The sequence below is a fragment of the Microtus pennsylvanicus genome, chromosome 8 (genome assembly GCF_037038515.1).
Source record: "Microtus pennsylvanicus isolate mMicPen1 chromosome 8, mMicPen1.hap1, whole genome shotgun sequence".
NCBI classification, from domain to species: domain Eukaryota; kingdom Metazoa; phylum Chordata; class Mammalia; order Rodentia; family Cricetidae; genus Microtus; species Microtus pennsylvanicus.
In genome coordinates, this window is record NC_134586.1 from 19,336,088 (window position 1) to 19,349,070 (window position 12,983).

General features: G+C 39.5%; 1 protein-coding gene across 3 annotated transcripts in view; it reads right to left on the reverse strand.

Moving 5' to 3' along the window:
* LOC142855950 (C-type lectin domain family 2 member D11-like) overlaps positions 1 to 12,983 on the reverse strand; it is a 63,965-nt gene that overhangs the window by 44,598 nt on the left and 6,384 nt on the right. For 2 of the 3 annotated variants that reach the window (XM_075982624.1, XM_075982623.1), the window contains exon 2: positions 12,412 to 12,543. In XM_075982624.1, the coding sequence (XP_075838739.1) occupies positions 12,412 to 12,543 (132 nt within the window). Of the gene's footprint in view, positions 1 to 6,957; positions 8,650 to 9,606; positions 9,714 to 10,260; positions 10,437 to 12,411; positions 12,544 to 12,983 lie in introns of those variants that run through there. The other variant, XM_075982625.1, reaches the window with a different exon arrangement.

Below are 12,983 nucleotides of genomic sequence, written 5' to 3' on the forward strand. Positions count from 1 at the left end.
AAGATGAGGCTCTAGAACAACTAAAGTACAGGCAGAGTATCCAAGTATTGAAGAAGCCACTCTTCTTCTAAAGCCAATTTCAGGGCAGCCATATTTGCTGCTTTCTTCCCTGGACCTTTACAGATTCCCATTTGAGGCCTTTTACACTACAAAATGGCGACCTCTCTTGTCAGACATATGGCTTCTTACATGAATAGGATGTTTTTGTTGTTTTTTTTTTTATTTATTTATTGTCAGTGTGAGGTGAGGAGCCCCCTCACTCTGTGGAAGGTACCATGGACATAGGCAATGGCAAGTGAATAGCAACTGTGTCCACAGGGAAGGCTTTGTTCAGAAGCACAGCCCTTTATGCAGAAGCCCCTCTGGTGAGGGACTGAACCCACACCTTTGTGTCAAAGGTGAAATCTGTAGACCCAGAATAGCTGTTCTCACCTTTAACAAAACTTCTCCCATTCAGTATCTCCTCAGGTCTGGTATTGGACTGCACTGATCACTTTGAGAAGTGCACGTGCCAAGAAGCCTAGGGTAAGGACAGAGACCCCTCATCCTGTTGTAAATGTGGTACTCTCACCCAAGACGAAGAGGTCAGGATGACACTTTATGAACTTGAAGTGTTTATTGAGGCACTCAGACTTGGCCAGTGTCACACACTCTTGCAAATATAAGTCTACAATCAGCCACTAGCTGAGTGAGCAGGTACTTTTTAAAGACAAAAACCACAAGTTTGGCAAATTCCACTAGCCTCAAACACTTAGCAAGTCACAAACCTACATTTCTCCTTGTACTTCCACACAGTTGGAATAGCCATTGTCTATTTTGTTGGTGTTCGCAAAAGCCAACTTTTACTATCATTGATTCTTTGTATTGTTTTCTTTGTTTCTATTTTGTTGATTTCACCTCTTAATTAGATTATTTCCTGCCATCTAGTCCTCCTGGGTAAGTATGCTTCTTTTTGTTCAAGAGTTTTCAGGTATTCTGTTAGCTCATTAGTGTGGGATTTGTTTCTAACTTCTTTATGTAGGCATTTAGTGCTATGAGCTTTCCTCTTAACACTGCTTTTAGTGTGTCCCATAAATTGGGGAATGTTTTGTGGTCATTTTCCTTGAATTTTAAAAAATCTTTAATTTTTTCTTTTATTTCTTCATTGACCCATTGGTGATTCAGGTGAACATTGTTTAATTTCCATGTGTTTGTGGGCTTTCTAAAATTAATATTGCTGTTTAATTCTAGTTTCAAGCCGTGGTGATCCAATACAATCCATGGGATTAATCCATTTTTTTTTGTCTGTTGAAGTTTGCTTTGTTACCTAGTATGTGGTCAGTTTTTGTGAAGGTTCCATGAGGTGCTGAAAAGAAGGTATAATATTAATGTATGGATGGAACGTTATATAGATATTTGTTAAGTCCATTTAAGTCATAACATTTGTTAGGTTTTTTTTTATTTCTCTGTTAATTTTTTGTCTGTCTGACCTGTCTGGAGGTGAGAGTGGAGTCTTGAAGTCTCCCACTATTAGTGTGTGGGGTTTAATGTGGGATTTAAACTATAGTAGTGTTTTTACATATGAGGGTGTCCTTGTATTTGAGGGATGGATGTTCAGTATTGAGATTTCCTCTTGATGGATTTTTCCTGTGACTAATATGATATATTCATCTTTGTCTCTTTTGATTGATTTTAATTTGGTCTGTTTTGTTAAATATTAGGATAGCAGGATAACAACACCCACTTGTTTCTTAGGGTCCATTTAATTGGAAAACATTTTTCCAACTCTTTACTCTGATGCGATGTCTGTCTTTGATGTTGAAGTGTGTTTCTTGTATGCAGAAGAAGGATGGGTTCTGTTTTTGTAATAAGTCTGTTAACCTGTATCTTTTTATAGGTGTGTAAAGTCTATTTATATTAAGGGATATTAATGTCCAGTGATTGCTATCTCCTGTTTATTTAGTTTTCTTTGTTGGTGATGTTATTTTGTCTGTTTTCCCCTTCTTTGGGATTTGTTACTGTGAGATTATTAATTGTCTGTGTTTTTGTTGATGTAGCCAACTTTCTTGGGTTGGAGTTTCCCTTCTAGTACTTTGGGTAGGGCTGGGTCTGTGGCTAGGTATTGGTTAAATCTGGTTTTGTCATGGAATATCTTGTTTTGTCCTTCTATGGTGATTGAAAGTTTTGCTGGGTATAGTAGTCTAGGCTGGCATCTGTAGTCTATGTCTGCATAACACTTGACCTCGATCTTTTGGCTTTTATTGTTTCCATTGAGATACCAGGTATAATTCTGATAGGTCTGCCTTTATATGATACTTGGCCTTTTTCCTTTGCAGCTCTTAATATTCTTTCTTTATTCTGTATGTTTAGTGTTTTGATTATTATGTGATGAGGGGACATTTTTTTAGATCCAGCCTATTGGGTGTCTGTAAGCTTCATGTATCTTCATATGTATATCTTTTTTTAGGTTGAGAAAGTTTTCTACTATAATTTTATTGAATATATTTTCTGTGCTTTTGAGTTGGACTTCTCCTTTTTCTATCCCTATATTCTTATGTTTGTCTCTTCATAGTTTCCCATATTTCCTGGATATTTTGTGTTAAACTTTTGTTACATTTAATGTTTTCTTTGGCTGGTGAGTCTATTTCTTCTATTGTATCTTCAGCGTTCGAGATTCTTTCTTACATCTCTTTTATTCTGCTGTTTATGCTTGCATTTGTACTTCCTGATCATTTCTTTGTGGTTTTCATTTCTATAATTCTCTTGGTTTATGTTTTCTTTATTGTCTCTATTTCTGTTTTCAAGTCTTGAATCATTTCTTTCATCTGTTTGATTGTTTTTTCTTGGTCTTCTTTAAGGGATTTTTTGATTTCTTTGCATTTTTTGTTTGTCTTTTCCTCCATTTCTTTGAGGGAATTTTTTATTTCCTTCTTAAGAGCCTCAAACATTTTAATTTTTAGGTCATTTTAAAGCTATTTTTTTAGGTCATATTCTTCTGTCATCTGTATTTGGATGTTCAATTCTTGCTATTGTAGGGCCACTAGTTTTTGTTGATGTTGTGTTACTCTTTGTGGTGTTCAGTGTGTTCTTACCTTTTCTATCCATCTTTTCCTCTGATTGGTATAGTTGGGGCTGTGTTTCTGGTGATCAATCTTTCAGGTGCTAGTAGATCCAAGGCTCAGATGGTTGCTCCTCATGGTGCAGTCAGAGCCATGGTTCCAGTCACTCTGGGGGTCACTCAGCACTCTGGGGGATCACTCTGTATTTCTAGGCATTATTGGGCCTTCTCACATGTAGGTTGCTTGCTTGGGGCTGCTCATGCTGGGGTTACTGCTTGGGCCTGTTCCAGCAGAGGTCACTGACTCAGGCCTATTCCCACAGATATCTCTGGCTTGAACCTGCTCCCCCAGGGTTTGCTGATTCGCACCTGGTTCAGCAGAGGTCTCTGGCTCAGGCCTGCTCCCTCAGTGGTGGCTTCCTTGTATGTGCTCCTATGAAGGTCATTGCCTTGGTCCTGCAACTGTGGAGGTCATTGGCTTGAGTCTGCTCCTGTGGAGGTAGCTGCCTCTGGCCTGCTCCCAGTCTGGTCACAGGCTCAGTCCTGTTCCCACAGATGTCCCTGGCTTGGACCTGCTCCCACAGAGGTGTCTGACTTGGGCCTGCTCTCTCAGCAGTTGCTCCCTTGTCAGGCTTCATTTTCATTCTGTGAAAACACATAAACATGCCTTTATCCCCATAATAATACATGGTCAGACCTCTTTCATAAACCAGTAGATGATTCTTTCCATTTAATTAGGGTAAATTAATAGAGGTGCCTTCATGTCAAAGTCAATCCATTGCAGATTTTCCAGCAGCATCCACATTTTAAAAATTTAAAACAAATAATGCATGATTGGAAATATTATACACAGCTAAGCATGGCTTCTTGTTAGTAGTGTTTTCTCAGGTGTCTGTTTGCTAGATGTAAGCACATCTCATTTAAGAGAGGCTTCCTGATGTAACTTGAGCTGTAATAACTTTGCAGCCCTTTTAAAAAGATCTGCCACAAAGCACTTAAATGGTGATTATGAATAGCCAACAGCATGCTTCTTGTTGGTGACAGGGACCTTGAAACTCTATAGAGTTGTGGCAATAAACATGGCTCTTGCCAGTACCTCTGTCATGAAGCTAGATTCTGTCTGGTTTTCCCACCTATACTTCCTGCCTGGCCAAACAGGGTTTATTTAAAACGTGATTGACAGAATACAGACAATTTTCCCACACCACTTCCCCCTCTTTAAAAAAAAGGAAAATATTTATAGTTAATTTTTTGGGAATGTGGGTGTAGTATTTAAGGCTACTTTTTGCTGGTTGGGAGTGCTGATAATCTTATGGGGAACCTAAGGAAATTTTAGAGTTATGATTAAGTCTAATCATACATAAAGTATCCTGTGAGGCTTTGTCATCTTAAGCAGCAGTCTGAAAGTGTTTTGGATGTAGAACTCAGACATCTGGGCCATCTCTTTTTATTGGAGATTTTTTAGGTGGTCTTCCTTGATCGAACCTGATTTTTTTTATTTATAATGAATCTACAGCTTTTTATTTTATTTTTTTGAAACAAAAGTAAATCCTCTTTTCCAAAGTAACATACCTTTTGACTTTAATTTTGATGCCTCAGTATCTTTAAAATACCTATCTTGGATTAATTTAGCAGCATTTAAAGTAAATATATTTTAGAAGCTGTAATTGTCCCATACCAAAATCCAAAATGGCTTTAAATGTATTACTTGGTATTGCAGTGGAAGAAGGTATTCCAGGTTGTTAAGCTCCCATTAAGGTTTCATTCCCTTTTCTGGGATCTTGTAATAATCACCATTTGCCTGATTTCTTTTTTGTAACAAAAATGGGAGAATCCCAAGAAAAATTATAAGGCACAATGTGATCATTTTCGAGCTGTTCCTTATTAACTGCTGAGTTACTTGTATTTTTTCCTCTGTCAGGGCCATTGATTCACTGACACACGTTCATCAGATTTCCAATTTATAGGGTTTGCATGGAATTCAATGACTCCTTCTAAAAATATCCTAAACCTGCTGAGTGGGGTCTTTGCTGTGGAGACAAAGAAGACACGTGTCCACTATTCTTCTTTCCAAAATCTTGACTTGGCAACAATCTTGTTAAAACATTTGATCACTACTGAATTGGGAGTATATAAGTAGACTCCATCCGGCTCATAACATCTTGTCCCCACAGAGTTGAAAGCAGGGGGAGAATAATATATGGTTGAAAAGTTCCTTCATGCCCTTCTTCATCTCTCCAAGTTAATTCATCACTACTTTGCTGAGGACTCTGTAAGTGAACAATTCCTTGCAATTGTGTTATGGTACATTATTTAGGCCAAGCAAAAGCCATTGATTAACAGTGATTACAGACACATCTGCATCCATGTCCAGAAAACCAGAAAAACTTCTTCCATTAATAAACAAGTTTTTGCTGCAGCACCAAGTTGAGCATATACATTAAAATTCAACTGATTATCTAAATCTCTATAATTACCTTTTCCTGCAAGCATGTTAAAAGTAATAAGAATATTTTGAGCCCTACTAATATTAGCTCTAAGTTCACATTGCTCAAGGAATGATTTCCACAATAAATAATCTCCTCCAGACAAACAATCTCTAGCCAGTTGTTTCCAAGCTACAGGAGGCAAAGCTTCAATTGCTATTGTCTCCAAAATTGCTTGAGTAAAAAGGAGCCATTGACCTGTATTGAGAACAGGCAATTATTAACTCTTCAAGTTGCTTGAAAGGTATAGATGTGTGGACTCAACTACATTTTCTTGAGCATCCTGCTGTTCTATACCTGGAAATAAATCAAATCCTTGAATATCTTCTTTCTTGGCTGTTCTCCTTGTAATGTGATAATAGTCAAAGTCTGTCAAGAATTTGCAGACTTCTGGACCACAGGAATCATAGAAAATTTTTTTTACTTTAATAGTTGAATCCTCAGGAGGATCTAAATCTGCCACCTCTGAGGGGGAAGGAGAGGGAACGCTCCTTCGTGAGCTTCTCCGTGAACTGCTGCCTGAGCATTTTCACAAGCTCCTTTGTGAGCTTTTTTGCAAGGAAGAAATCTAAACTGCTTCCAATTTTCTTTTATTTAAAGAGTCCATCAGATACCTCAGCCCCTTAGGTTAAGGCTGATCTACAACAGTCTTAGATCCTTTACATAAATGTTCTTCAACATTCGTAGTTAAGAGTGGGAAACCTGTGTCAGGACACGTATGATCCCCTTTTAAGATTTTTATCTCATCATCAGAAACCTATCTTTTGAATTATATCTCATCCTCAGTATCTGATGTGACATCATTATCAGATGATTTTACAGAAGCATCTTCATTAAGCAGTTCCTTCAATGAAGGAGAAGGCTTATTTGATTTTCGGAGCAATTTCAGTCTTTGAGGATGAAGGTCTAAACTGTATTGAATAAATGTCTAGAGGTTAAAAACATCTACTAGAATTTTCTCTAGACCATGTTCATCATAATATTGCTATATTTTAACTGGAATACACTGCCAAGGATCTGCATCCAAGGTTCCTGCTCAGGAAACCAAGGTCAAATCTTTTCAATGAATTCCAAAATTTTACAGTTGCTCACGCCCTACCTTAGCATCTTTGGTCTTTAAAGTATCTTTAAGGAAATGTACAGACAGTTGTTTACTATTTCCTTGGCCCATACTTATTTTTACACTTATACACAAGTTACTTCTTATTTAGCTTTCACACTTCACAGGTAACCTCATTTTATTATTTACGCTGTGTATTTACTTACCTTTATATTTACTACACATGACTCCTGGATAAGCTTGCACAGTTCCACTTTTCTGAGCGCACTCTTAACCTGCTGTACCCATCACATTAATCCCATGCTCAGCCCACTTTGGGTGTCACATTGTTGGACCCCGCTCCAGCAGGAATCAACAGGAGCTACCTGGGAGGAGGATGTGAGGTTAAGAAAATGGCAGATTGAGAGAAACCGAGACAGAAATACAGGATAGACCAAGAGGACTGAGGTTCCTCCAGTCCTGAGTTTATTTCTTAATCAGTATATATACTAATTACAGGCAAAAGGCAGAACAACAACAAAAAAGCAGTACAGTCGGTTAACTGCCTCCCCACATTGTCCTTGTTCATTTTCTGGACTAAAAACAAAAAACAAAACAAAACAAGCAAACAAAAAAACACTGGCAGGGTGGTAAGCAGCAGCCTGGATCTCTTGCAGACTCTGCCCTTTGACCACCCTGATTCTGAGGAATGGAGCCATATCCAAGGTGGAGTATTGCTTTCTAGGTGGGCCTTTTCAAAGAATCTCCATAGTGTGTGATGCCAGCAGATGCCATGTTGCTGTATGTGATTCGTGACAAAACTGGGGCTGTGCTGGTTCTGTGGTTCTATCTGGTGCTGCAGGATGTGCTAATATTTTTGGATCATGTTACTGGAGATCATATGGATGTCCCTGGTCTGTGCTCCCACATGGGGTTATTGGTTGTTAGTGGCATGTGCTGTCCAAAAGGTAATGTTGAGATGCTACTGGGGGCCAAGTTGATACCATGGTTCCCATTGCAAACAGGGGCCTTGTTGGCCTCTGTGATCTGTTCTTCCACTGGTGGCCATGTTGATGTTCACGAATTTTGGTCATGGTCTGTGCTGCCAACATGTTGGCATCCCTTGTTTACTATGCCATCGGGGTGTCGAGAGACACCTATTTGGGGTGACTTCTGCCACGATCCTTGCCATGGGGGGTTGGTGTGCTCCAGGGTAGGAGTGTGAGGATTGGAAATGTTAAGTAGGAGGAATAGAGATATATTGTCTAAGGTTTCTGTCCTGCCTGTTTCCCGCAGTCTTTAAGTACCAAAGAAATCACACAGAGGTCTACATTAGTTATAAACTGATTGGCCCATTATCTGAGGCTTCTTATTAACTCTTATAACTTATATTAGCCCCTTATTCCACTTTATCTGAAGGTCAGAGAGTTTGAGGATGCTCAAAATTGTGTCTACACATCCTGTCCTAGGGGTGTGGTTACTTGCTTCTTTTGACATTGACATGACCCATACAGGTAGATCAGGATATTCAAAAGTCAGGATATTCAAGCATATTTCTGCTCCTACTTTTGAAATAGAAGGTTTGACCATGGGAGTGGGTGCCTTCAGGATACTTGGTCTAGGGTGGACTCACTGCTTAAACAACAGTATGCTAGTGACTTAATCACTCAAAGTATTGAAGCAAATAAATGTGCTACTTGTCCTTTGTATGATGTTAAAGTAGTCTTTTGTCTTCTTCTCTCTGCTGTATTGGGGTATAAAAGTGTATGGAAAATTAAACCTGGACAAATTTTCAGTATTCACTGGAATTCCCTCCTGGTACTTTCCTATGTTTCCTGTTTTATTATTTTTACTCACATCTTTGTATTCTTTACTAACACTTCTAATCCCCATGTTCATACCATGGTCAGTGGTATTTTTGTCAAAGTTGGTCTCTGGCACATTACACAAGTTGTGAAACTACTGGACATGGCCAAATATAGCTGTAGGGCTTGCTACAAATCCACTTCTTAAGCGTGTAGTTCCTGGCACTGCTGATTCCTTTGTCACTCAGGTAGGCATATTGTTCTTCTCCTCGGATGGGAACCCTAAAACAAAAAAAAACAAACAAATTTCTGCTGAGTCCGCCACTACATTCCCTCCAACAATGATAGCTCACTCATGTCCACTGCTTTTTTATAGAACGAATCACAGAAAGGCAGAGGCCAAGAGGAATCACCAGCACTAGTGTTACACCCAGTGACTTTTACATTCTCAGGGTTCCACTTGGTGACCACACCTTTGTCACTCATCCATGGTGGACCCTGTACTGTGTGTACAAAGCATTTGACTGGTGCTCTCTGCCATGTCCACATGAGCTTCATTCAGCCATGTGTAGCATCGCAAGGGTTGTTTTCAATTCTATCTTGAAGAATTTCTCACATGTATGAAAGGGGGAGAAAATGAACTTAGTCAATTGCTAAAGGTTTTTTAATGATAGACATTCACTGTCCCAGTGAAATGGGTCTGTTCAAAATGGCTATGCTGACATCCAAGTGCTGTCCTGGGTGCTCTTTGATGATGAGACTTTAGAGAACGCTCCCAATGCCACTGGAGTCTGTTTCTGTGACAGGTGCAGCTGTGCACACAGCTGTCTGACAAGTCCTACCCAGCAGTTGTGCGTGGCTTCCTGTGGTTTCAGAGCCCTTAATGGCCATCAGTTCTGTCTGCATCCCACCAGGGCAGTTAGAAGCAAGGAGAGATTTCCAAGTGCTGACAGCAGTCAGCATCTACCCCAGATGCCATCATCAAACCAAAGATTTGGAGTAAAATAACACTAGGTGACTCTGACAGATGTAAATTTGCTGGGATGTGGAGTTACTGGGGACAGGCTATTGCATTAACATACAACCAACGCCAAGGCACACCTCCAGCCCAAGGGTTTATTTTTCTTCCATACCAGTGCAGTTGGCTTCACATGACTCAGCCTTATTTCTCTCATAGCCACAACTCACACACATCAAAATACATGAACACAGAAGAAGAAAAGAGTTCTGAAAACATACAAGTTGTTATATTCGGTGTTGTCTGTCCACATACAAGGGTGGTGTGATGACTTCCTGTGCAGGCCAATCCAGTGGTCAGAAGGTCCTTTGTATCTCTTCAGGAACTTCTGTCATAAAACACAGAAAACAAATATATGTGTCTCTCAACATCAGATACCATTGAGTGTCTCCAAACTACAGCCTCCTCTTGGCATGGCAGCAAGGATGATCTGAGGGTCATTGACTTTGGAGACTAAATAATTCTCAGTTCTCAGTGGATGTATTTTATATCCATAATCCACAGTAAAGTAACAACCACCCTTCCTTCTGTGGTTGAGAAAGTCCCTTGTTAAGCCTGTATTTACAGTTATTAACAGTTGTCACCTTAAGTTTGCAATACCTGCCAGCTAGACTTACATTACCACCATGTTTCTCTGTCAAATATATTTCTGGCCATGCAGGATGACTATTAGCATTACAGGAGAGAGTGCCTTTGGAGTATCTCAGGAATACAGCCAGATGGGTTACTATCACAAATGGCACATACAAATATGTGTCCCCCTGTCCCCTGTATGCCCCAGGTGGAATCCTCCCTCATGCTGCAGCCTTAAGGTCCCTATCTTAAGGCAGTAAATATTCAACAGAACAAACAAACCCATTTTGATCATTTCTTACCAGCTCCTCTTGGTTGTCAAATCGAGCTAGTTGAGCCCCTAGTGCCCTGCAGTAGTTCTGGCTGAATGTCCAGTTTTCCATGTCTTCAGAAAAATAAAAACATTTATTTCCAAATCCAATCCAGTTCCTTGGGCAAACAGCATAGGTATTGTTGCGTGAGATCTGTTCCGTCTTTCCTGCTTTTGTAATGATAAAATAAAGAGAACTCCTCACTTCTCTGGATTTTACTGTGGACAAATACCAGCATGCAAACATGGCATAGTCAAACAAGTTTTTAATACCAAAACTTTGCTTGAAGGCTTTCTGTTATCATATCACATACATTAAATCCATATGAATATATGCTAGCTCTCGTTAGAGACTGTCAGAATGGCTATTATCAATAAATCTCACAGCATATACCAGAAGGGACACTGATTTATTGCTGGTGGGAGTATAAACTGATACATCCAGTGTGGAGGCTCCTTTAAAAAGTTACAAATAGACCTTTGGTGACTCAGCTATGCCACTCCTGGGTATATATGAGAGAACCCTACATCATAACACAGAGACCTGCACATCCATGTCTACTGCAGCCCTGTGTACAATAGCAGCAAAATGGACCTGACCTAGATGTCCATCAACTGATGAACAGATAATGAAATTGTAATATATGAATAAAACGGAATGTTATTCAGACACAGAGAAAAATGAAGCCTGTAAAAAAGTGGTGGACCTACAAAGTATAATATTAAACAAAGTCACACAAGCCCAGAAAGAAAGAGTCCCCATGTACTCCCTCATATGCTTGTCTCAGCCCATAATGCACGGCTGTTGAGTGTGAGCATGGTGTAACACGTAGAGAGGAGAACGAGGAAGAGTGTTGTAAGGTGGTAAGCAAGAACAGGACTCAGCAAAGGGCTCATAGCCATGAATAGGGCTATAAAGAGCATGACTTTTCTAGTTTCAACTTTGTTGTGTGTTTTTTTCTAATTTGTAACCAATAAAAATGTAAAAATTTAAATATAGTGAAAGTCTAAACCTTAACCAAAGCTCCATGGCTTCAGAACGGTTATTCTGTATTCAGTGAGATTCATAGGATTTGGGACGTGTCAAGTGCGTAAGTGGCTATGCTAATGGAACTATAATATGTTCATTTGTGAGTCCGTCATAATAAAGTAATGTGTGTGTGTGTGAGTGTGTGTGTGTGTGTGTGTGTGTGTGTAACTCTTAAGGCAGCAAGGTTTCTGAGAACCACTTGGAAAAATAACAGGTATTTTTATTTCATAACTTTTATTTTTCTTCTTTGACAAGTAAGAATGACTATATGACTCTGTGGAAGGGCTACTGAGGGTAGAAATAAATGATTTGATAAGAAATATTAAATACTAGAAATGACGATCACACATTTATTTTTAGTGGAGAGCAATTTGTTGTAGTTGTTCCCAGTTCTTATACACACTACCATGAGGCTTTAATGAAAGGAACAAATGCAACAGGCCCTGAGGGTGACTGTTATGTAGAGCCTCCTGACAGTTTAGATTATACATACTAAGTCTTGTAGGCAAATGTTTGTCCATGTTTAGACTTGTATATTATTCATTGACATGGTTAAAGTTGATTTTACAAAACAATACCATGAATCATTATACCAGCTATGGCAGGGAAGCTGTACAAGACTTTAGCACATTATTCTGAATAGTCTAAAACTAAAAGCTCAGGAACAGCATATTTCTGGAACATTCTATTTAATATTTTCAGACTATAGTTGAAGATGTTAACATAAACCATGGATCATGGTGGTTCTTTACCGTCCTTAACCATATTACTCTTCACTGTGCTCACTGACCCTCGCTGCAGCAGGTTCCTTGAGGCTGCTATTGGGTTTTTTTTCTCCTTGTCCTCTACATTGAATAGTTTCCCCATGTAGGCATGTCTCCCACATCGCTCTAGAGGTTGCTGAATGTCCTCTTCCTAGGGATGCTGAGCCTGGCCGCCTGTGTTGTTCCTTCACTGCATCTTCCTGCTAGACCCTAAGTTCCCAGAGAACAGGAATTTCCAGTGTGTTTTCTCTCTGCCCTTCACACAGTGCCTGGCTCACGGTGCTCAGTAAGTGCAACTGACAGTGTGGATGTGGACAGAATGCTGCAGGATCTGGAGAATGTTACTCACCTGACAATGACAAAGCAATAGAAAGTACAATCACAGCTCCAATGAGGACAATGATCACTGCATAGCAGCAGTAAAGCCAAGCAGGAGACACGGGGGAGAAAATTTTGAGACATTTTTCTTGGAGCTTTTTACCTGAAAAATATTAATATAAGAATGCCAACTTGGAGAATTTCTTAAGAAAAATTAAAGAAACTTAGCACAAACTTTACAATCCCCTACATGTATCTGAAAGAGTGCTGCAAACCCTTTCAAAGAAGGCCCTGGTCCATAAAGGATGGCCATGGTAGAAAGAAGACTAGAGATACTAGAAACAGAACTTCCCTGGGGTCTTCTGATTACTAAACTGAGGGTGTATCATGAAAGGGCAGGAACCTAAAGGAGTGAGGATCACAGTGAAAAACAACAACAGTCAGCTGGATTTCTCTTCAGAAAGTGCTCTGGTTAGGAGTAATGAAAACATTAGGGAAAACTCAGTGTAAATAGACCTATTAACACACTAAGAAAAGAGGAAAATAGAAATATCAATACACAGCAAAATTATGCAAAAATAGGAATTAGAGCAACTTCCTCAA